Source organism: Lissotriton helveticus, chromosome 7, assembly GCF_964261635.1.
Source record: "Lissotriton helveticus chromosome 7, aLisHel1.1, whole genome shotgun sequence".
In the NCBI taxonomy this organism is placed as follows: Eukaryota; Metazoa; Chordata; class Amphibia; order Caudata; family Salamandridae; genus Lissotriton; species Lissotriton helveticus.
Genome location: NC_136068.1, coordinates 497,882,417 through 497,908,914, shown reverse-complemented (window position 1 = coordinate 497,908,914; position 26,498 = coordinate 497,882,417). Strand labels below are relative to the sequence as shown.

General features: G+C 45.9%; 1 protein-coding gene across 4 annotated transcripts in view; it reads left to right on the top strand.

The window, feature by feature from the left end:
* Positions 1–26,498, top strand: part of LOC144768675 (butyrophilin subfamily 2 member A1-like) — a 440,529-nt gene that overhangs the window by 254,833 nt on the left and 159,198 nt on the right. For all 4 annotated transcript variants that reach the window (XM_078652502.1, XM_078652499.1, XM_078652500.1 and 1 more), the window contains one exon: positions 4,565–4,609. In XM_078652502.1, the coding sequence (XP_078508628.1) occupies positions 4,565–4,609 (45 nt within the window). The remainder of the gene's footprint in view (positions 1–4,564; positions 4,610–26,498) is intronic.

Here is a 26,498-nt window from a genome sequence, read left to right as displayed (position 1 = left end):
TGGTCCGCTTGTGCCTCTTTCCGCTCCAAGAAGACGATCTGGGACCAACGAGCTCAAAGAACAATGGCTCGCTCATCAGCTTCAATCCCAGACGACATCTTCGAAGAGGGCGTCAATGTCCCAGAGCAACAGCAACAACATGGCGTCGACAGCAACTCCGAGGCCGAAGATTCAGAAGTCGAGGACATCACTCCGGCACAGAGGGTCGTAAGTATGAACGTCGACCCCGACCCTTCCTCGACACCTTCCAAAAAGGCTTCGGTCACACAATCGCACGCATGTGGCTCCTTTCATCGCTCCTTCTACAGGGAAGCTTCCAAACAAATTGGGCAGACAGTTCCTCTTCCTTTAAATCCAACACACAAACATCCCCCAGTAGAGGATATTTCAGAGGAGGATATAAAGGAAACCCAATAAGGGAAGAGGTCGAGGTAATAACACCAACCGTACCTCTCCCAACACTAAACAGTGACTTCCTTCAGCTCCCCCCGCAACATCCTACTCCAGTCGGGGGGAGATTAACACAGTTCCTACCTGTCTGGAATTCCATCACAACAGACAAGTGGGTGAGACAAATTATCCAACATGGTTACTGCCTAGAGCTAACAGTTACCCCTCCACACATACCACCCAGGCAGCGTCCTATGTCCACAGAACATCTTATGCTACTAAAACAAGAAGTTCTCTCATTGCTTCAAAGGAATGCAACAGCGATTGTTCCCTTACAGCATCAAGGGACAGGGGTTTACTCGCTGTACTTCCTAATACCCAAAAAGGACGGGACACTAAGACCAATTCTCGATCTCAGGCCCCTCAACCTATATATACAGTCAGATAATTTTCACATGGTCACTCTACAACAAGTGCTACCACTGTTACTACAAGGTGACTTCCTTGACACACTAGATCTCAAGGACGCCTACTTCCACATTCCCATACATCCTTCTCACAGGAAGTATCTAAGGTTTGTAATTGACGGACAACACTACCAGTTCAAAGTCCTCCCATTCGGAGTGACAACTGCACCAAGAGTGTTTACAAAGTGCCTTGCAGTAGTAGCAGCACATCTCAGAAGACAACAGATTCATGTCTTCCCATATCTCGACGACTGGCTAATAAAAGCCAAGTCACACTCATCAAACCATTCAAACATTACACAACTTAGGGTTCACAATCAACTACACCAAGTCACATCTCCAACCCTCATATATACACCAATATCTGGGAGCCACAATAAACACCTTTACAGCTCTAGCATATCCCAGTCCAGCCAGGATAGCGAGCATTCAAGCCTTAGTTACAACATTTCAAAACAACACTTTCTTCCAGACAAAGTGTTCATGCAACTCATAGGGATGATGACATCTTGCATCTTTATTGTACCATATGCAAGACTTCAAATGCATCCCTTACAAGAATGTCTAGCACTACATTGGAATCAGGCTCAAGGACATCTTACAGATCTGGTGTTGGTGGACAGCCGCACACATCGCTCTCTGCAGTGGTGGAACACCAAAAACCTGTCCAAAGGGCAGCCGTTTCTAGAACCTGTTCCACAGATAGTACTTACAACAGACGCATCACTCGCAGGTTGGGGAGGTCATCTCCTCCAACATACAACTCAAGGCAAATGGACCACTCAACAGAAAGTGCTCCACATAAATCATCTAGAGCTACTAGCAATGTTCCTAGCTCTAAAATCATTCCAGATACATGTACAAAACAAAGCTGTCTTAATACGGACGGACAACATGACAGCCATGTACTATATACAAAAACAAGGGGGGTGGGACACTCTCTGCAACTGTCCCAGCTTGCACAGAACATTTGGAGATGGGCCATCCCTCAGAAGATATATCTACTGGCCGAACACCTTCCAGGCATTCACAGTCAGATTGCACATCTGTTAAGTCGACAGACACAACAGATTCACAAATGGGAACTACATCCAGAAGTTCTTCTACCATTCTTTCTCAAGTGGGGTCAACCAGACATCGATCTGTTCGCCACACACCACAACGCAAAATGCCCAGTCTTCGCCGCCAGGTTTCCACACCCGTTGTCCAAGGGCAATGCAATATGGATGAACTGGTCAGGCAGATTTGCGTACGCTTTTCTGTCACTCCCACTAATTCAACTAGTGGTACGCAAGCTCCAACAACAATCTCTCAAACTCCTTCTGGTAGCTCCCACATGGGCTAGCCAACCGTGGTTCACAACTCTGCTAGAACTCTCACTAGTTCCGCATCAAAGACTGTGCCTTTCCCCATCCCTGCTAACGCAGAACCATGGAGAGATCAGACATCCAGATCCAAGTCAGCTAAATCTAGCGATCTGGCTCCTGAAGTCTTAGAGTTTGGTTACCTTAACCTACCACCAGACTGTATGAACATCATTAAAGAAGCTAGGCGACCTACTACTAGGGCTTGCTATGCTGCAAAATGGAAAAGATTTTCCCTTTACTGCAAAAACAATCAAATTGATCCACTGGATGCTTCCATCCAAAATATCACTTGCTACCCTTTGCATTTGCAAAGATGTAATCTAGCATATTCTTCTATGCGTTTACATCTAGCAGCACTCGCTGCCTACTTACAGAACAGACAACACCTGTCATTATTTAGAATACCTGCAATTAAAGCCTTTTTGGAAGGATTAAAAAGGATCATTCCTCCTAGGTTACCACTCTCTCCAGTATGGAACCTAAATATTGTTCTTACTAGGCTCATGGGTCCCCCCATTTGAGCCTTTACACAAATGTGAACTACAATTCCTCACATGGAAAACAGCTTTCCTAATTGCCATTACCCTCTTAGAAGAGTAAGTGAAATTCAAGCGTTCACTATACAAGAACCATTCTTACAGTTACATCGTAACAAAGTGGTCCTTAGAACAAACCCAAAATTCCTGCCTAATGTCATCACCCCTTTTCATCTTAATCAATCAGTAGAGTTACCAGTGTTTTTTCAAAACCCAAACTCTGTAGCAGAAAGAGCTCTAAACACTTTAGATGTTAAAAGAGTACTTCTTTATTACATTGACAGGACAAAATCCTTTCGTAAAACAAAACAATTGTTTGTAGCTTTTTTTCCACCACATAAAGGAAATCCCATTTCAAAAGCTGGGATTGCAAGGTGGATCATTAAATGTATCCAAATATGCTATCAAAAAGCAAAGCGTATATTTACAATTCCTCACGCAAACAAGGAGCCTCTATAGCTTTCTTAGGGAACATTCTCTTACAAGACATCTGTAAAGCAGCAACATGGTCTACAACACACACATTTACTAAACACTATTGTGTTGATGTACAAGCCAAGCAGCAAGCTGCTGTAGGCCAAGCTGTTCTTAAAACTCTCTTTCAAACTACTGCAACAGATACAGGTGACCACCGCTAAGGGAGATACTGCTGTACAGTCAATGCTCAGTGTGAGATCTGCAGCTCATATGCCTCGAACGGAAAATGCTACTTACCAGTATGCATCTGTTCTTGGTATGTAGAGCTGCAGATTCTCAAACGCCCACCCACCTCCCCGGGACCTGTACCTGTTCCAGTTTTATCTTGTTTAGATATACACACATGGACATCTTTTCTGTTTCTACTAACTCTATTATTTCCCATTATGGCGAAAAACAATCTAAGGATGGAGTCGATGCCCTTGCACACTATCGTCCAAGGGAGGAGTCCCCTATCTTGTGACAACAAAGGCTTCTTCCAAGACAACAACAAGGTTCAAGCATCCGAGCCCAACACCACATGGCGATCTAATGCTCAATGTGAGAATCTGCAGCTCTACATGCCAAGAACAGATGAATACTGGTAAGTAGCATTTTCCTCATTGTACATTAACACATTTTGCATGGGAACAGAAATAGAATACGATACACACAATATATGCCATACAGTGTTTAGAATTGGCAAGAAACAGATAGTGTGAAATTGTGAAAACATTCTTATTGCAGGATACTAGTGAGAAAGAACCAGATCCTCTCCAAATATGTGTCTTATCTTCTGAAGTAGACTAATTCCTGCATTGAATAGAAATGTCAGTTGAGTTTGCAGAGCCGCAATCATTCCATGTGTTTGCACTGGTTCTTCTGCCCTTGTAGAGACAGATGGCTGGCCAGCCAGGTTCTCTGATAGACCTTTCCTGTAGCAAAACTGTTCTCCTACTACAGCTTGACAAATTGAGAACATATGTACCTAAGCATTCTGAAAATTAAAGCCAAGAAGATATTAGGAACACAAAGTTAGCACTTGAACGAAACATGTATGAGGTCTCAGACAAAAATACTTTCTGTAGAACTAGAGCAACATTGAAGAAAAGGGAGTCTACAAAAAAGAGTTGTACCTAGTGCAAACCAAACTGAGTAAATCAAAAATAAATTAAGTGTTCTTCAAATATTTTTATGCACTGCTTTATTTTGTACTGATTGCAAATTGCAACTTAAATCTAGACTGAATTCATGTTCATGTGCAGTATAACGTGTGACTAATGAAAGCAGGGCCTTGACTAGGTGTTATCTAATTGCCTCTTGTGTTGCTTTTTTTCATATGAATCAGGGGTCGCGGCTAAAGAGGTCGTGGAGTCCATTGGAAATAAAACCGGTAAGAAGTGATTAGAGCAATATCTTTTAGAGATGTCAAACTATGCTCTCTACAACATGAACTGAATGATCACAAAACTGCACATTCTTTTAATGTGGATTATGAGCTCGCCAAACTGCGCATTCTTTAACCAGGGATTATGAGCTCACCAGTCACCTATCCACGGCCTCTGAAAATGGGGGTAATGAGCTGAATGATCAGCAAACTGCACAATCTTAAAACGAGTATTATAAGATCACCAATCACCAAAACGTGTGCTCTTGTGACTGGGATAATGAACTTGCCATTCACCAAACGGTGTACTCTTGAAATGGGAATAATGAGCTCACAAAACACCAAACCGCACGTTCTTGTAATGGTGATAATGAGCTCAATGGTAACTCAACTGTGCGCTCTTAAAATGAGGATAATGAGCTTGCCATTTAGCCATCCGTGCACTCTTGAAATGGGGATAGTGAGCTCGGCAGTTATAAATCTTGCTCTTTATGAATTAAAAACGCTAGGACACCAATAACTAAACTATGCACTTTAGAACAGGTGCTGTGAGTTCACGGATAACAAAACTGCATGCCTCAAGATGTAGAGTGTGAGGTAATCAGGGAGGTTTTAAGGAATCCGCTCTCAACCAGTGAGTTCTGAGCTGTGTTGGAGAAGAAAATAATGATCAATTATATATCTCTGCTATTGATACCTCAAGCTGCGGACCTTCCAGTAACAAGCTACTCCTATTTAAAGTGTCTGACCTGTTGGTCTTCAACTCAAAGCCCCCTGACCTCTTCTTTTGTCTTGCTTTGGATCAACCAAGAAATGTTAGACCTTATTTGGGAACATCACACTAATCACCAAGGATTATACATTCTTGTGACCTATTGGTGCCTGTTCCACACTCATCTTTCATGGAGGAAGCCTGAGAATTTGTGCCCTGCTTTGGTTGATCTGATATATAGATTTTGAACATGGCCAATCTTTAATGTGTCCTCGCTTCCTGCTAGTGTCCCTTGAACAAGATAATTGGCTCAAGACCAGTTTCTTGCTGACTTATGGGCTTATGGGGAAGCTCTTCTTACCAGTACAGAAGGATGTTTAACCAAAAAAGGACTCTGGAAGTTGGTGTCTACCTGAAGCCTGGGAAAAAGCCTGAGCACTTTAGAAGAAGCCCTCCTTCTCCGATGTGCTCTGAAAGGGCAGGCAGCTATACTGCCCACTTGAGGAAAGGACCTAGGCCTAGGCCAGGAGACTCACTGCAAGGTGCAGGTTACTGAATCTTTGGCAGTGAACTGAGTTACCTATCTGCCGTGAAAACCTTGCAGCCCAGTTGATCCAATCTTATACATTTTTTTTGCAAATTGATTGATGAACTACAAGCGGTGTTCTAGGAGTACCAGCGTGGTAAGCCTGTATCACTTTGAGTGTACCTTTTGCAATCTCTTGCTATGGGGAGCTTGTTAAAGGCTACTGGACTGGACTCTGAACAGAAACCTTCATTTTTCTGTGGATGTGAATCACAGTTCATGTTTGAGTTATTTATTTTTAGTCTTTTACAATATTTTTGGGGAATTTGTGCATCTCTGTCAAAGTCTTGGCAGCCTGGACTGAAAACGCTCTCAAGAAGTGTCCCCTCTTGACCACAAGGTCAAAGACAAAAATTGGCAGGTGTATTATAGACTACTTGATACACTGTAGCATTCCGTTTTACACGTTTGTTCTATTGACTGGAGACTGTAAAAAAGCAGTTTCTAAAGCACCACAATTCAAGAGCTTCTGACTCTAACCAATACCTCACAGTCCGTCCTTCAAGAGTAACATTGACCCTAGGCCACTTTGCATCGTTGCTGTGTCAGGCATTATCTGAGTTCCAAATCAACTGCCACTGTGTACAGTACGATTCAGAAAAGGGGGTGGTGATGAACAGAGTGTCTGAATTAAGCAGACCACTCTTACCCAGTCCAAAGATCAGGGCTTGATCCATCACCGTTATTTAGCTCACTGCCCCATCCCAGCTCAGAACCTGGCTATATGCAAATTAGTCTGTCCCTGGCCCAGTGCATCATGGGAACAGGGCAGACCAAACTACCAAGCCAATTCTTCACCAGAAAGGAGACAAGCTACCGGGGACCGGTTTCTGGCATTTCAGCCTCGTCGGCCCGGCTTGCTTGAATCCTGATGGAGCAGTGAGCAAGGGACTCATGTCTGAGTATACCCTGAAACACCTATAGTGGCCAAAAACGATTCAGAAAAGGGGGTGGTGATGAACAGAGTGTCTGAATTAAGCAGACCACTCTTACCCAGTCCAAAGATCAGGGCTTGATCCATCACCGTTATTTAGCTCACTGCCCCATCCCAGCTCAGAACCTGCCTATATGCAAATTAGTCTGTCCCTGGCCCAGTGCATCATGGGAACAGGGCAGACCAAACTACCAAGCCAATTCTTCACCAGAAAGGAGACAAGCTACCGGGGACCGGTTTCTGGCATTTCAGCCTCGTCGGCCCGGCTTGCTTGAATCCTGATGGAGCAGTGAGCAAGGGACTCATGTCTGAGTATACCCTGCCACACCTATAGTGGCCAAAAACGATTCAGAAAAGGGGGTGGTGATGAACAGAGTGTCTGAATTAAGCAGACCACTCTTACCCAGTCCAAAGATCAGGGCTTGATCCATCACCGTTATTTAGCTCACTGCCCCATCCCAGCTCAGAACCTGGCTATATGCAAATTAGTCTGTCCCTGGCCCAGTGCAACATGGGAACAGGGCAGACCAAACTACCAAGCCAATTCTTCACCAGAAAGGAGACAAGCTACCGGGGACCGGTTTCTGGCATTTCAGCCTCGTCGGCCCGGCTTGCTTGAATCCTGAAGGAGCAGTGAGCAAGGGACTCATGTCTGAGTATACCCTGCCACACCTATAGTGGCCAAAAACGATTCAGAAAAGGGGGTGGTGATGAACAGAGTGTCTGAATTAAGCAGACCACTCTTACCCAGTCCAAAGATCAGGGCTTGATCCATCACCGTTATTTAGCTCACTGCCCCATCCCAGCTCAGAACCTGGCTATATGCAAATTAGTCTGTCCCTGGCCCAGTGCATCATGGGAACAGGGCAGACCAAACTACCAAGCCAATTCTTCACCAGAAAGGAGACAAGCTACCGGGGACCGGTTTCTGGCATTTCAGCCTCGTCGGCCCGGCTTGCTTGAATCCTGATGGAGCAGTGAGCAAGGGACTCATGTCTGAGTATACCCTGCCACACCTATAGTGGCCAAAAACGATTCAGAAAAGGGGGTGGTGATGAACAGAGTGTCTGAATTAAGCAGACCACTCTTACCCAGTCCAAAGATCAGGGCTTGATCCATCACCGTTATTTAGCTCACTGCCCCATCCCAGCTCAGAACCTGGCTATATGCAAATTAGTCTGTCCCTGGCCCAGTGCATCATGGGAACAGGGCAGACCAAACTACCAAGCCAATTCTTCACCAGAAAGGAGACAAGCTACCGGGGACCGGTTTCTGGCATTTCAGCCTCGTCCGCCCGGCTTGCTTGAATCCTGATGGAGCAGTGAGCAAGGGACTCATGTCTGAGTATACCCTGCCACACCTATAGTGGCCAAAAACGATTCAGAAAAGGGGGTGGTGATGAACAGAGTGTCTGAATTAAGCAGACCACTCTTACCCAGTCCAAAGATCAGGGCTTGATCCATCACCGTTATTTAGCTCACTGCCCCATCCCAGCTCAGAACCTGGCTATATGCAAATTAGTCTGTCCCTGGCCCAGTGCATCATGGGAACAGGGCAGACCAAACTACCAAGCCAATTCTTCACCAGAAAGGAGACAAGCTACCGGGGACCGGTTTCTGGCATTTCAGCCTCGTCGGCCCGGCTTGCTTGAATCCTGATGGAGCAGTGAGCAAGGGACTCATGTCTGAGTATACCCTGCCACACCTATAGTGGCCAAAAACGATTCAGAAAAGGGGGTGGTGATGAACAGAGTGTCTGAATTAAGCAGACCACTCTTACCCAGTCCAAAGATCAGGGCTTGATCCATCACCGTTATTTAGCTCACTGCCCCATCCCAGCTCAGAACCTGGCTATATGCAAATTAGTCTGTCCCTGGCCCAGTGCATCATGGGAACAGGGCAGACCAAACTACCAAGCCAATTCTTCACCAGAAAGGAGACAAGCTACCGGGGACCGGTTTCTGGCATTTCAGCCTCGTCGGCCCGGCTTGCTTGAATCCTGATGGAGCAGTGAGCAAGGGACTCATGTCTGAGTATACCCTGCCACACCTATAGTGGCCAAAAACGATTCAGAAAAGGGGGTGGTGATGAACAGAGTGTCTGAATTAAGCAGACCACTCTTACCCAGTCCAAAGATCAGGGCTTGATCCATCACCGTTATTTAGCTCACTGCCCCATCCCAGCTCAGAACCTGGCTATATGCAAATTAGTCTGTCCCTGGCCCAGTGCATCATGGGAACAGGGCAGACCAAACTACCAAGCCAATTCTTCACCAGAAAGGAGACAAGCTACCGGGGAACCGGTTTCTGGCATTTCAGCCTCGTCGGCCCGGCTTGCTTGAATCCTGATGGAGCAGTGAGCAAGGGACTCATGTCTGAGTATACCCTGCCACACCTATAGTGGCCAAAAACGATTCAGAAAAGGGGGTGGTGATGAACAGAGTGTCTGAATTAAGCAGACCACTCTTACCCAGTCCAAAGATCAGGGCTTGATCCATCACCGTTATTTAGCTCACTGCCCCATCCCAGCTCAGAACCTGGCTATATGCAAATTAGTCTGTCCCTGGCCCAGTGCATCATGGGAACAGGGCAGACCAAACTACCAAGCCAATTCTTCACTAGAAAGGAGACAAGCTACCGGGGACCGGTTTCTGGCATTTCAGCCTCGTCGGCCCGGCTTGCTTGAATCCTGATGGAGCAGTGAGCAATGGACTCATGTCTGAGTATACCCTGCCACACCTATAGTGGCCAAAAACGATTCAGAAAAGGGGGTGGTGATGAACAGAGTGTCTGAATTAAGCAGACCACTCTTACCCAGTCCAAAGATCAGGGCTTGATCCATCACCGTTATTTAGCTCACTGCCCCATCCCAGCTCAGAACCTGGCTATATGCAAATTAGTCTGTCCCTGGCCCAGTGCATCATGGGAACAGGGCAGACCAAACTACCAAGCCAATTCTTCACCAGAAAGGAGACAAGCTACCGGGGACCGGTTTCTGGCATTTCAGCCTCGTCGGCCCAGCTTGCTTGAATCCTGATGGAGCAGTGAGCAAGGGACTCATGTCTGAGTATACCCTGCCACACCTATAGTGGCCAAAAACGATTCAGAAAAGGGGGTGGTGATGAACAGAGTGTCTGAATTAAGCAGACCACTCTTACCCAGTCCAAAGATCAGGGCTTGATCCATCACCGTTATTTAGCTCACTGCCCCATCCCAGCTCAGAACCTGGCTATATGCAAATTAGTCTGTCCCTGGCCCAGTGCATCATGGGAACAGGGCAGACCAAACTACCAAGCCAATTCTTCACCAGAAAGGAGACAAGCTACCGGGGACCGGTTTCTGGCATTTCAGCCTCGTCGGCCCGGCTTGCTTGAATCCTGATGGAGCAGTAAGCAAGGGACTCATGTCTGAGTATACCCTGCCACACCTATAGTGGCCAAAAACGATTCAGAAAAGGGGGTGGTGATGAACAGAGTGTCTGAATTAAGCAGACCACTCTTACCCAGTCCAAAGATCAGGGCTTGATCCATCACCGTTATTTAGCTCACTGCCCCATCCCAGCTCAGAACCTGGCTATATGCAAATTAGTCTGTCCCTGGCCCAGTGCATCATGGGAACAGGGCAGACCAAACTACCAAGCCAATTCTTCACCAGAAAGGAGACAAGCTACCGGGGACCGGTTTCTGGCATTTCAGCCTCGTCGGCCCGGCTTGCTTGAATCCTGATGGAGCAGTGAGCAAGGGACTCATGTCTGAGTATACCCTGCCACACCTATAGTGGCCAAAAACGATTCAGAAAAGGGGGTGGTGATGAACAGAGTGTCTGAATTAAGCAGACCACTCTTACCCAGTCCAAAGATCAGGGCTTGATCCATCACCGTTATTTAGCTCACTGCCCCATCCCAGCTCAGAACCTGGCTATATGCAAATTAGTCTGTCCCTGGCCCAGTGCATCATGGGAACAGGGCAGACCAAACTACCAAGCCAATTCTTCACCAGAAAGGAGACAAGCTACCGGGGACCGGTTTCTGGCATTTCAGCCTCGTCGGCCCGGCTTGCTTGAATCCTGATGGAGCAGTGAGCAAGGGACTCATGTCTGAGTATACCCTGCCACACCTATAGTGGCCAAAAACGATTCAGAAAAGGGGGTGGTGATGAACAGAGTGTCTGAATTAAGCAGACCACTCTTACCCAGTCCAAAGATCAGGGCTTGATCCATCACCGTTATTTAGCTCACTGCCCCATCCCAGCTCAGAACCTGGCTATATGCAAATTAGTCTGTCCCTGGCCCAGTGCATCATGGGAACAGGGCAGACCAAACTACCAAGCCAATTCTTCACCAGAAAGGAGACAAGCTACCGGGGACCGGTTTCTGGCATTTCAGCCTCGTCGGCCCAGCTTGCTTGAATCCTGATGGAGCAGTGAGCAAGGGACTCATGTCTGAGTATACCCTGCCACACCTATAGTGGCCAAAAACGATTCAGAAAAGGGGGTGGTGATGAACAGAGTGTCTGAATTAAGCAGACCACTCTTACCCAGTCCAAAGATCAGGGCTTGATCCATCACCGTTATTTAGCTCACTGCCCCATCCCAGCTCAGAACCTGGCTATATGCAAATTAGTCTGTCCCTGGCCCAGTGCATCATGGGAACAGGGCAGACCAAACTACCAAGCCAATTCTTCACCAGAAAGGAGACAAGCTACCAGGGACCGGTTTCTGGCATTTCAGCCTCGTCGGCCCGGCTTGCTTGAATCCTGATGGAGCAGTGAGCAAGGGACTCATGTCTGAGTATACCCTGCCACACCTATAGTGGGCAAAAACGATTCAGAAAAGGGGGTGGTGATGAACAGAGTGTCTGAATTAAGCAGACCACTCTTACCCAGTCCAAAGATCAGGGCTTGATCCATCACCGTCATTTAGCTCACTGCCCCATCCCAGCTCAGAACCTGGCTATATGCAAATTAGTCTGTCCCTGGCCCAGTGCATCATGGGAACAGGGCAGACCAAACTACCAAGCCAATTCTTCACCAGAAAGGAGACAAGCTACCGGGGAACCGGTTTCTGGCATTTCAGCCTCGTCGGCCCGGCTTGCTTGAATCCTGATGGAGCAGTGAGCAAGGGACTCATGTCTGAGTATACCCTGCCACACCTATAGTGGCCAAAAACGATTCAGAAATGGGGGTGGTGATGAACAGAGTGTCTGAATTAAGCAGACCACTCTTACCCAGTCCAAAGATCAGGGCTTGATCCATCACCGTTATTTAGCTCACTGCCCCATCCCAGCTCAGAACCTGGCTATATGCAAATTAGTCTGTCCCTGGCCCAGTGCATCATGGGAACAGGGCAGACCAAACTACCAAGCCAATTCTTCACCAGAAAGGAGACAAGCTACCGGGGACCGGTTTCTGGCATTTCAGCCTCGTCGGCCCGGCTTGCTTGAATCCTGATGGAGCAGTGAGCAAGGGACTCATGTCTGAGTATACCCTGCCACACCTATAGTGGCCAAAAACGATTCAGAAAAGGGGGTGGTAATGAACAGAGTGTCTGAATTAAGCAGACCACTCTTACCCAGTCCAAAGATCAGGGCTTGATCCATCACCGTTATTTAGCTCACTGCCCCATCCCAGCTCAGAACCTGGCTATATGCAAATTAGTCTGTCCCTGGCCCAGTGCATCATGGGAACAGGGCAGACCAAACTACCAAGCCAATTCTTCACCAGAAAGGAGACAAGCTAACGGGGACCGGTTTCTGGCATTTCAGCCTCGTCGGCCCGGCTTGCTTGAATCCTGATGGAGCAGTGAGCAAGGGACTCATGTCTGAGTATACCCTGCCACACCTATAGTGGCCAAAAACGATTCAGAAAAGGGGGTGGTGATGAACAGAGTGTCTGAATTAAGCAGACCACTCTTACCCAGTCCAAAGATCAGGGCTTGATCCATCACCGTTATTTAGCTCACTGCCCCATCCCAGCTCAGAACCTGGCTATATGCAAATTAGTCTGTCCCTGGCCCAGTGCATCATGGGAACAGGGCAGACCAAACTACCAAGCCAATTCTTCACCAGAAAGGAGACAAGCTGCTGTAATGCCAGAAACCGGTCCCCGGAAGCTTGTTTCCTTTCCAGTAAAGAATTGGCTTGGTAGTTTGGTCTGCCCTGTTCCCATGATGCACTGGGCTAGGGTCAGACTAATTTGCATGTAGCCAGGTTCTGAACTGGGATGGTGCAGTGAGCTAAAAAACGGTGATGGATCAAGCCCTGATCTTTTGACTGGGTAGGAGTGTTCTGCTTAATTCAGATACTCTGTCCATCACCACCCCCTTTTTGAATCGTTTTGGCCACCACAAGTGTGGAAGGGTATGCTCAGATGTGAGTCCCTTGCTCACTGCACCATCAGGATTCAAGCAAGCTGGGCCGAAGACGGCTGTAATGCCAGAAACCGGTCCCCGGAAGCTTGTTTCCTTTCCAGTAAAGAATTGGCTTGGTAGTTTGGTCTGCCCTGTTCCCATGATGCACTGGGCTAGGGTCAGACTAATTTGCATGTAGCCTGGTTCTGAACTGGGATGGTGCAGGGAGCTAAAAAACGGTGATGGATCAAGCCCTGATCTTTTGACTGGGTAGGAGTGTTCTGCTTAATTCAGATACTCTGTCCATCACCACCCCCTTTTTGAATCGTTTTGGCCACCACAAGTGTGGAAGGGTATGCTCAGATGTGAGTCCCTTGCTCACTGCACCATCAGGATTCAAGCAAGCCGGGCCGAAGACGGCTGTAATGCCAGAAACCGGTCCCCGGAAGCTTGTTTCCTTTCCAGTAAAGAATTGGCTTGGTAGTTTGGTCTGCCCTGTTCCCATGATGCACTGGGCTAGGGTCAGACTAATTTGCATGTAGCCAGGTTCTGAACTGGGATGGTGCAGTGAGCTAAAAAACAGTGATGGATCAAGCCCTGATCTTTTGACTGGGTAGGAGTGTTCTGCTTAATTCAGATACTCTGTCCATCACCACCCCCTTTTTGAATCGTTTTGGCTACCACAAGTGTGGAAGGGTATGCTCAGATGTGAGTCCCTTGCTCACTGCACCATCAGGATTCAAGCAAGCCGGGCCGAAGACGGCTGTAATGCCAGAAACCGGTCCCCGGAAGCTTGTTTCCTTTCCAGTAAAGAATTGGCTTGGTAGTTTGGTCTGCCCTGTTCCCATGATGCACTGGGCTAGGGTCAGACTAATTTGCATGTAGCCAGGTTCTGAACTGGGATGGTGCAGTGAGCTAAAAAACGGTGATGGATCAAGCCCTGATCTTTTGACTGGGTAGGAGTGTTCTGCTTAATTCAGATACTCTGTCCATCACCACCCCCTTTTTGAATCGTTTTGGCCACCACAAGTGTGGAAGGGTATGCTCAGATGTGAGTCCCTTGCTCACTGCACCATCAGGATTCAAGCAAGCCGGGCCGAAGACGGCTGTAATGCCAGAAACCGGTTCCCCGGAAGCTTGTTTCCTTTCCAGTAAAGAATTGGCTTGGTAGTTTGGTCTGCCCTGTTCCCATGATGCACTGGGCTAGGGTCAGACTAATTTGCATGTAGCCAGGTTCTGAACTGGGATGGTGCAGTGAGCTAAAAAACGGTGATGGATCAAGCCCTGATCTTTTGACTGGGTAGGAGTGTTCTGCTTAATTCAGATACTCTGTCCATCACCACCCCCTTTTTGAATCGTTTTGGCCACCACAAGTGTGGAAGGGTATGCTCAGATGTGAGTCCCTTGCTCACTGCACCATCAGGATTCAAGCAAGCCGGGCCGAAGACGGCTGTAATGCCAGAAACCGGTCCCCGGAAGCTTGTTTCCTTTCCAGTAAAGAATTGGCTTGGTAGTTTGGTCTGCCCTGTTCCCATGATGCACTGGGCTAGGGTCAGACTAATTTGCATGTAGCCAGGTTCTGAACTGGGATGGTGCAGTGAGCTAAAAAACGGTGATGGATCAAGCCCTGATCTTTTGACTGGGTAGGAGTGTTCTGCTTAATTCAGATACTCTGTCCATCACCACCCCCTTTTTGAACTGTGTACAGTAAGCCTAGAAAACTTGACGAACACTACCCTTGAAAAGAAGTGTACAACAGAAGTAACTCTGTGTTCGAGGCATACGAGCTGTAGATCGTATACTTGTGCACAGATCTCCATCAGGTTTTGGGCTCGGATGTTTGCACTTTGTTTTATTCTTGGAATAAGTCTTTTGTAGTCAAGAGGTAGGTGACTCCTCCTTAAGACGATAGTGCGCATGGGCATCGACTCCATCTTCAGATTGTTCCTTTCCGCCATCGGGTTCGGATGTGTATTGCACCGCTCCGGATCATCTTCAAACCTTTTCGGCGCGCAATCGTTACCACTCAACAGTATTGTTTTCGATCGAGTTTCCCCTTTTGACGCACATTGTAAAATCCAAGTACTTCGTTCGACGATTCGACGCGGGCCGTGAGGCCTACCCGCGCCGACCATGCCAGCAGTCCATGGAACGGATTCCATTTAAGTAATGCCCCGGGTGTGGGGCTAACTTCCCTCACACAGACTTGCACGAGGTCTGTAACCTCTCCCTCTTCCCGGAGCACGAAGAAATCAGCTGCACGGCCTGTCGATCATTTCGATCGAAGAAAACAATTCATGACCGTCGGGCTCGACGGTGCGAGATGAGACGCGGCACTAGTCCAGTGGAATGTACGACTTTACAACGCGTTCTTTTACACCGCGTGCCGTTACAACGCATTTTTTTCAACGCAAGTCGTTACCACGACTTGCGTTGGAGGGGTGCGGACTTAGGAATTTTTTAATTTACTATTCTAACACCAGCCTACGTACAGTAGGGAAGGTGTTGGATAGTAAATAAAAAAATTCCTTGCCCTCCAGCGCAAGTCGTGGTAACGAATTGCGTTGAAGAAACCGCATTGTAACGGCACGCGGTGTAACAGCCGCGTCGTAAAGGCTGTAAACCGTCCAGTGCAGCGCCAAAGAAGAAGGGCTGATTTTCGTGTCTGAAGCAGACGACTCCGACATGGAAGAGGACTCCAGCATCACTCTAGCTCAACGAACCGAGAGTAACGAGCCCCAACTGCCCACAAAAACAAAGACTCTGATTACACCTTCACCCTCAGGCTCGGGTCGACACCGTGATACTGTTTAAGATGCCCCGCCTTCGAGCCCGGCCATGAAACATAAAGATGAGCCTTCCGGCTCGGGAACATGCCAACCCTGTCCATGTGTCGAACCCACATCTTTGGCACCGAAACACAAGGCCAAGACTGACGCCCCGCTGTCGGCACCGAAAACATCTTCGGCATCGAAAGACTCACAAAAACCAAAGACTTCGGAGCCGATACTACCGAGACCAAAAACTTTGGAACCGAGACCGGTTAAACCGAAAGCATCGGAGCCGAAACCAATGAAAGAAAGAACTTCAGAACCAAAAGAAAAGCCTCCGGATCCGAAGCAGGAAAAAACTAAGCCTTCAGCGTCGAAACAGCCAGCAATGACCATAAAAAACACGGAAGCCCTCGTAAGCTGACTCCATCTAAAGAACTTCCTCCACAAGAGTCTTTGGATCCGAACCAAAAAGAGTAGCATATTTTCCCAGACACTGGGAAACTTAAAGCAACACTTTCCAAAAAATGGAAGCTGGACCTCCCTGAAGACTTCCTCATACTTTTAAAGAAAAAAGACATGGGTACTAACCCCTCTCCCCCTTATATACATCGCTCTCCTCCACCTTTTAACCTACAACTAATAATTTCACCAGCAAATTCACCCCCGCCATATTTTTCTCTTGGGCACCAGGATCATAATGATGAGGATGGGGATGGAGATGCAGACGGGGATGGGGATGGGGAAGGGGATGGAGATGATGATCAGCACACCATTCCTCAGGACCCAGATCCCTGGGATGATTACGATAAGGACCCGGATTATACTAATGACCCCAATCTATATCCCTCCAGACCATCACCACCCGATGACATTATCGGTTTCGCATAGCTCATTAATAGAGCTGCTCAATACCATGGGGTGGAATTACACACTGACCCCTTAGAAGAGGATTTTTTATTGGAAACTTTTGCTCCATCACAAAAACACACAAAGACACTATGTTAAAACACGCCAATGAAGTATTCAAAGATCCTGTTAGAGCTAGTATACTTACGCCAAGGGTAGACAAAAAATATGAAGCCGCTCCCACAGACCCAATTTACATCAGGGGTCAGGTACCTTTAGATTTGCTTATTGTTGCAAATGCACAGAAAAGGGCAAATTCTCAGACAACAGGTGACACCCCTCCACCTGACAAAGAATCAAAACTTATCGATGCATCAGGCAAAAGAATTGCATCTCAAGCGGCTAATCATTGGTGCATTGCCAATGCACGAGCTCTCCTGGCGGGGTATGATAGAGCTCACTACGATGAGCTAGAGAAACTAATACAACACTTAACAGAACATTAGAAAGCTAAAGCTCATGACCGCATTCAACAGGGTAAACTTATAACAAACACTTCCATCAAATGTGCCCCTGATGCAGCTGACACTGCCTCGCGTGCCATTAACACCAGCATTTTGCTACGACAACACGCTTGGCTCCAAATCTCAGGCTTCAAACAAGAAGTGCAATCAGCACTTCTTAATCCGCCTGTTGATCAACAACACCTTTTTGGCACCACAGTGGATTCTTCATCGGAGAAACTGAAGAAAGACACTGAGACTGCTAAAGCCATTTGGGCATTACAGCTACCCTCTGATAGAGGTTCTTTTCGTTGCTCCTTTTATAGGTGTGGCTCAAAGACGTCTGCATGTGAAAACACCTCCTCTTCTTATAAAAGTTCCAACCAATCCTCCTCATCCAGAGGATATTTTTGGGGATGATACACAGGGAAGAACAATAGAGGAAGGGGCAGGGGAAACTCCACCTGCACTTCCCCTACCATCAAACAGTGACTTTCCTCCACTACCCCGATCATTCCACTCCTGTTGGGGGAGGTCTATCACAGTTCCTATCTGTCTGGAATTAAATCACAACAGACAAGTGGGTAAGCCAAATTATCCAGTATCGTTACTGCTTGGAACTCACTTCTACCCCCCCAAACATTCCTCCCAGACAACGTCCAATGTCACGGAACATCTTACACTTCTCAAACAAGAGGTTCTCTCTCTATTGCAAAAACATGCAACTGAACCAGTCACCTTGCCTCTCCAAGGCACAGGGGTTACCTCCCTCTATTTACGGATCCCAAAAAAAGGACAGCTCTCTCAGGCCATATTGGACCTCAGACCACTAAACCTCTACATTCAGTCAGACCACTTCCGCATGGTCACTCTCCAACAGGTGCTCCCACTACATCAACAAGGCAACTTTCTTTCTACACTGGATTTAGAGGACGCCTACTTTCATATACCCATTCACCCCGCTCGCAGGAAATATCTCAGGTTCATGGTAGATTGTCAACACTACCAGTTTAAGGTCCTCCCATTCAGGGTGACTACAGCACCCAGAATATTCACCAAGTGTCTCACAGTAGTTGCAGCCCACTTAAAAAGACAGCACATTCATGTGTTCCCTTATCTAGACGAATGTCTCATAAAAGCCAAGTCACTCAGCAGCTGTGTGCAACACACACACAAAACAATCCAGCTGCTTCACCATTTGGGATTCACAGTAAACATCACCAAATTCCAACTCCAAACATCCAACATACAACAATATTTAGGGTCTACAATAGACACTCCAACAGCTCTAGCATGCCCCAGCCCAGTCAGCATAAGTGCCATGCAAGCTCTAATACAAAAATGTCAGCCTCAGCACTCACTACCAGCCCGAGTGTTCATGCAGTTAATCGGAATGATGGCCTCATGTATTCTCATCGTCCCTTATCCAAGACTCCAAATGCATCCCTTACAGGAGTGTTTGGCACGTCAGTGGAACCAGGCTCAAGGTCAGCTAACAGATCTGGTGTTGGTAGACGACCGCACCCATTGCTCTCTGCAGTGGTGGAACACACAAAACCTTTCCAAAGGACGGTCGGTTCCACAGGTAGTGCTAACAGCAGATGCATTGCTCACAGGATGGGGAGCTCATCTTCAAATCCCTACCCTTCAGGGCACATGGACCACTCAACAAAAATAATTCCACATAAATTACCTGGAATTGTTAGCAATCTTCCTAGCGTTAAAATCTTTTCAACTTCCCCTCATGAGCAAAGCTGTCCTAGTCCGTAAAGACAACATGACCGCAATGTATTATATACAAAAACAGGGCAGGCACACTCTTCAGCTTTCACACCTAGCTCAAAGCATATGGAGATGGGCCATTCCTCAAAACATATATCTCCTTGCAGAACATCTCCCAGGAGTACACAATCAAATTGCGGATCTACTCAGTCGCCAAAAACAGCAAATCCATGAATGGGATCTTCATCCTCGAGTTCTGCTTGTATTCTTTCAAATGTGGGGCCACCCAGAAATAGACCTGTTCGCCACACACCAAAACGCAAAATTCCAAAGCTTCCCATCCAGGTATCCACACCCATTGTCCAAAGGCAATGTGCTATGGATGTACTGGTCAGGCAAATTTGCTTACACTTTTCCGCCTCTCCCGCTCATTCCGCTAGTGGTTCGGAAGCTCAAACAGCATTCCCTCACAATGATCCTGATTGCTCCGACATGGGCCAAGTAACCATGGTTCACAGCCGTCTTGGAACTATCAGTATTTCCTCATCAAAAGCTGCGCCTCTCACCCAAGCTTCTCACTCAGAACCATGGAGAGATAAGACATCCAGATCCCAGTTAACTCAACCTTGCGATCTGGCACCTGAAATCTTAGAGTTTGGCTACCTCAATCTCCTGCCAGACTGCATGAACATCATTAAAGAGGCTAGATGTCCTACCGCTAGAGCTTGCTATGCCGCAAAGTGGAAAAGATTTTTAATTTACTGAACAAACAACCAAATCAACCCACTAGATGTTTCTATTCAAAACATCATCTGTTCCCTTTGCATCTACAACAATGTAGCCTAGTGTTTACATCCATTAGACTACATCTCGCTGTCATAGCAGCCTATCTCCAAAACAGACAACACTTGTCTTTGTTTAGAGTACCAGCTATCAAAGCTTTTATGGAAGGACTTAAAAGAATAATTCCACGAGAGTTCCACCCGTTCCGGTATTGAACGTAAATGTGGTCCTTAACAGACTCAAGGGTCCCCCATTTGAACCTATGCATAAATGCGAATTACAATTTCTCACCTGGAAAGTAGCTTTTCTGATTGCCATCACCTCTCTTAGAAGAGTCAGTGAACTCCAGGCGTTAACCATACAAGAACCATTTCTGCAAATTCACCATAACAAAGTGGTTCTTAGGATTAACCCAACATTTCTACCTTAAGTCGTGTCTGCTTTCCACCTTAACCAGTCTGTAGAACTCCCAGTGTTCTCCCTCTACAACGCTCAGTAGCAGAACGAGCTCTTCACATGCTAGACGTGAAAAGAGTGATACTTTACTACATTGAAAGAACAAAATCATATAGAAAGACTAAACAACTTGTTGTTGCTTCCTCCCCACCTCATAAGGGCAATCCTATCTCAAAAACAGGGATTGCAAGATGGATTGTTAAATGCATCCAAATATGCTATGCTAATGTCAAACTCACATTAACCATTCCCCCTAGAGCTCACTCCACACATAAACTAGGGGCATCTATGGCTTTCTTAGGGAACATTCCCCTAGATGACATCTGCAAAGCAGCAGCATGGTCTACACCGCACACTTTTACAAAACACTACTGTGTAGATGTGCACGCATAACAACAAGCTAGTGTGGGCCAGGCTGTATTAAGAACACTTTTTCAAACCACTGCAACAGATACAGGTAGCCACCGCTAAGTAAGTAACTGCTGTATAGTGTATGCACAAGTATACAATCATATGCCTTGAACGGAAAATGCTACTTACCAGTATGCATCTGATCTTGGCATGTAGAGCTGTAGATTCGTATACGCCCACCTGTCCCCACAGATAACTCGGTCTGTTCCAGTACTATCTTACTTAGATACATTACACATGGACATCCTTTTCTATTTCTCACTATCTCCATCACGACCCTCCATGGCAAAACAGTCTAGAGATGGAGTCGATGCCGATGCGCAATATCGTCCTAAGGAGTTGTCACCTACCTCGTGACTACAAAAGACTTCTTCCAAGACAAAAACAAAGTGCAAACATCCGAGCCCAACACCAGATGGCGATCTATGCACAAGTATACAAATCTACAGCTCTGCATGCCAAGAACAGATGCATACTGGTAAGTAGCATTTTCCTTTTCCTCCATAGGATAGCATTGACAATTTTCTTCCAAAAAGTTTCTAAGTGTGGAGTTTTGAAATCTAAAAATATGCTTTAAAAATCGCATGAATAACCAAAACGTATTTACGTACCTGTTGTCAGGAAATGTCCCAGTGCTGAATCTAGGTATCTAGCACTGAGTTAGAAAAGTAACGTAAAAAGTATCTTACTGTAATTTACTGAAAAAGCCTATTCATTTCAATGTACTGTATTTGCTAAGTATTGCAACCTACTGCAGCCCCTGTAAATAAAACAAAGTACGAGTCCTATTGCATTTTCAAACTGTTTTACATTCAGCAACGTATTACTGTAAAGTATTTAATGCTTACCTGTGCCAGGCTTGCTTGGTTCAAAAATAAAATAACAGTATATATTTGTATACAAAAACAATTGGCCTAGAGTTCAGTTCTTGAGTGTGTGAATTCATTTGCGGATTGAGTGGGCACATCAAATGCATAACACTTTCCTCTGATACTGGCTTACTACTCGACCACTTAACCACAAATAGAGAGTAAGGTTCTGTCTAACTTTAACCTCTGCTTACCTCTGGGGTCACCTGGACTCCAAACACACTGTACCTCATTTTGGTGTAGTATATATAGAGCCAGTTCCCTACATTTGTGGTAAATAAATAATTAATTACCGGTACTATTTTTGAATATATTAACAATAACAGATAGCTCAATAAATAAGAGGCAGGATCCGAGGAATCTGAGTCGAACGGGCTTTATTCAGGCAAAAGGGAAGGGACAGGATCGGGACAGCCTGAAATAAAATAGAGAGGCAGCTGCAACGTTTCATCAACAGTACAGGATATATATAGTAGAATATCACAATTACATTACATACAGTAGGCGTAACTAGTGACAAGCGTAAGATAAGAACACATGGGTGTGAAAAGAAGGCGTGCACAGGGCGTGCACGTAGACATGTGATGAGAACGTCACAGAAGTGTCATGAATGGGCGGAAACATGGAGGGGGCTACCTGAGCAGCTGGGACCTTTAACCTAGTGGTGCGCGCAAACGGGCAATGACGTGTTACCGGGGAGAACTGGGGGCTATGACTTCTGCACTAGAAGAGGAGACTAAAGTCTGCGGTGTCAGGACGACATGTACCTATAGCATATCTGGTATCTGGTGTTTGGAGTACATGTTGATAGAATCTAAAAGTTATCAGGGCAAAGGCTACTTGACACTAAGGCTGGTGCATGCATATATTCTACATGTATTGCGTGTGCTATGAATCTTTTATGAATATTAATACAGTAACTCTTACATGGAGACAGAAAGACTAGACTAGAGCTGGAGATGTTTATACGGTTCAGTAGCTTAGGAATGTGAAGACGGAGAGCTGAGCTGATAACTAGAGGCATAACATATTCTTGGCAGACAGGCAGGCAGAGCCAGGCCGGGCACCGCGCTGCGCGGCAGGAAGTAAGTGAAGGGTCAGGGATGCAGGTGGGGGCTGCATCGCTCCTCGGAGTAGGTTCAGGAGACTGTAGCTTGAATCTGGTGTCCGGGCCCTTTGAGGCCTAGAAACGGGGACAATGCAGTGAATTAACGTGCACACTGTAAAACGTGGCAACATAGGCCTAATACTCGTTGCTTTCACGAGAACTGGAGACTGGCATACTAGAGTTGGACACAACTATAATTGCGTCTTTAATCGATCATAGGGGGATACATGCATATCGATCATGCACATATAACATAGGATGGGGAACACGTAGGCACATATGACAAGGCAAAATTCAATTTTCCTCATTCCCTCCTTGTGCCCTACGTTTCCATCAGGAAACATCAATATTCATGATACCATCTATCTGTTCATATAGCATCATTTGCTCGTCTCGAATTGTCTTGGAACGGGACTTAGGACTAGGAATACAAGATGTAGCACACAAGCCGCAAATCGCAGGGCCACATTGTAAACAGAGGCAGCAACTGAATATGATCATTACTGCTATACCTAAGAATGACAATACCTTCCATCCCCAGGCAGATATGATACTCCAGAGCCAATCGGACCATGTCCAGGTGCCTGGATTCTGGTGTAACTGATGGGCAATTTTATGGAGTCTGGTTATAGCTGAATAAACAGACGGCGCGTTATTAGGAATGAAAATGCAGCAACTAGATCCGATGACTCTACAAGCTCCTCCCCTATCGGCCAGTATGACGTCAAGAACGAGACGATTTTGGAGCACGACAAATCTCATAGCAGATTGCTCTTCAGTTAAGTTACCTAGAGCGGAAGTAGTCTCATTCACTACTGCTTCAAGGGTTCTGGTTAGCCTACGTATTAACTTACTATTCTGGACAGGACCTATGAAGAAAAAGAAACCTTTATTGAAGTCTTGATACTGTTCTAAGGCAGTTTCAGTTTGATCGACAATTGGGGACTCGGTCTCCCTTCTATGTCTAACGTATACTAGATGTGTGTTTCTGTGATAATCGGATGGGGCTAGGAAAACTGGTGGCAGTAGGAAGGCAATGTAACATGTTCCAAACCAATCGAGGGGCAGACGAACATATGCGGTCTGACCACAAACAAAATAAGAATGACGTGAAGCTTTGAAAATAGATTTCCCACTGTCACTATACTCGACCACAGTAGTACAATCACTATGACCTACATGTGCGGAACCATTCTTTCTGACACATAATTCGCCTTTAACTGGTAGAACTGAAATGGCAGGCAATTCTGGAGTAGTCTCGGACTGAACATTGAAAACCATAAAATTCGAGGAATAATTACCTAGATCATATACTTCATTTTCTAGATCTAACCCTGTTCTATGGGGAAGTCCTTCCTTGTCTGGAAAACATGTCTGATTCAGAAGAAACATATCATTTGGGGATGACGTTAACGTGGACCATGCTCCACACGAACCATTATGTGAAAACGGATAAGGAAAGAGTGGCAGAACTCCCTTCGGTGTCTGGAAAGGGGGGAGTCGACCACACACCCAACAATTAGTGGCATTGCTGGTCTGGTGTGAATAGTGCAACATACGGATAAACGTATTATTTCGCATAGCAAGACGATAGGATAACTCGTGAGGAGGCAGGTCACTAAAAGTGTGCTCTACTGTCACATTAGAAAACATATGTACATGTGAAATAGGAAAACATAAATGTAAGGCATAACTTATGCAGGTAACCATAAGACTCAGTAATAGCATAAAAAACAGAGTAACGATACATCTACTTCGAAGATTCTTTTGATAACGTATTCTCTTAGAGTTTTGACTAACTCTCTCACTGTGTGGGTCTATCTCATACATGTCAGGAACCTGTCTAACCGTTTCACCCGAGAGGGACTTAGACAATTAAACTGGCTGACTTACTAGACCTCAGTTTCTCTTTATACTCCTGCTGCGGAGTTTTCTCTAACAGGGGAAGTTTAGATTCAGTGTCTGGGCAGTCCTTGAGAACGGGGCAGTCTTTGAGAAAAGTCTTTGGTTTGAGTCCATGAAATCTTTTGACATGACTGGAATGCAGCCACCCCTTCCGTCCTTCGATCTTCACGGCGGTCCTTGTTGTGAGCAGTACAAGGCGGGGCTCCTTCCAGCGGGGCTCCAGCGGACTTGAACGATCAAAATTCCTCACAAGTACCAGGTCGCCTGGTATGACCTCATGCGGTTTCACTTCGGTGTTGTCTGGAAAAGCGGCGGCAACCTGTGAACGACAAGATTGTAGTGCAGACATCAAGGAGGCCAAATAATCTGTCAGCATATTACTGTCAGTCACGAGAGATGCCGTGCACACCTATTTTTTGCTTTTAGTCTTGTAATCCAATTATTTCGCTGTTTTAACCTCTTTGCGTGCTCCCTGGATGACGTGGTCCACCCTTTGCCACGTTGAAGTAAACAATATAATCAAGTAGATGGGGCGACACTGCACCCCAAATCCAGACGCACAGCGAGAATCACTGAAAATTGCATATATTCGTTTGCGTTTTCTCAGTTTTATGCGGTAATAAATCCATTTTACACCTTAAGTTGATATAAGTTCATTTTTTAATTCCAATTTGATATCCACACATGATGAGCCAATGTTTTTAGGACACTTTTTAACACCACGGATATGCCTCAACTGGCCTTTTTCCGGGCGCGCGTCAAACATGTTACATCCTTAATATACAATGATGATGTCACCCAATGCATTTCAAACTTTTCAAAAGTCCTTCCTCAGGGGTCCACTGTAAAATTAAAAAAAAAAGTTGCTAAGAACATTTTGCTTAAGTAATCACAGTAAAAATCAGTTCAAAACCCAATAGCGTAACTATTCTGTTGTTGAAATCTCCCCACAATTATAAACATTTTTGGCGCTACCCTCGGAACACGTAGCAGAAAAACTGCCATAGTTTGAAAAAAAGAATCTCTTGGACTCGCACTCTTACCACAATGTTAAACCCTTAATTACTTCACGAATGGGGCCCAATATACCAACCCAGTTGTCCTCATTTTCTTTTCCCTCGTTATTCACCCAAGTTTCAAGCCTCTCATTCTCATACCTGTAACGTTAATACACTCGATGGCGGCATTTAGCTGCACGCCGTCTTCTTCCACAGATTCAACTCCTTGAATGCATGCCCCACCTTTAAACCCACGTGTGTCGTTAATCTCCACTCTGTCATCCTACACTTCCCATAATGCCTCTGTACACAAAACCCGGTACACACATCCACTCCCCAGCGTGTTCATCAATCCTTTTTATATTCAAAGTGCTTATCCCACGAAATTATTTAATGTCCCCCGCCCACCCTGTTGATTTTGTCACTTACGCCGAAAACATTCAATAAGAGTACAATTTATGCATATAATAGCCTTGAATTACGAAATAGGTCATCAAACCAAGTCCAAAACAATAGTTCAAATTCTTGCATGGTGAGTACACAACCAAACTGTTACCAAACAAGCTTATTCAACATTAACGATGTGCTTTTCACATGTGTTTTCACAAAACGGAATCCGTAGGTCGATGAATTTGACATATTCCTCCTTTAAGTGGGTGCTACGTGCAGATGGGCAGTGGTTTTCAAAACAGTCACGAGAGATGCCGTGCACACCTATTTTTTGCTTTTAGTCTTGTAATCCAATTATTTCGCTGTTTTAACCTCTTTGCGTGCTCCCTGGATGACGTGGTCCACCCTTTGCCACGTTGAAGTAAACAATATAATCAAGTAGATGGGGCGACACTGCACCCCAAATCCAGACGCACAGCGAGAATCACTGAAAATTGCATATATTCGTTTGCGTTTTCTCAGTTTTATGCGGTAATAAATCCATTTTACACCTTAA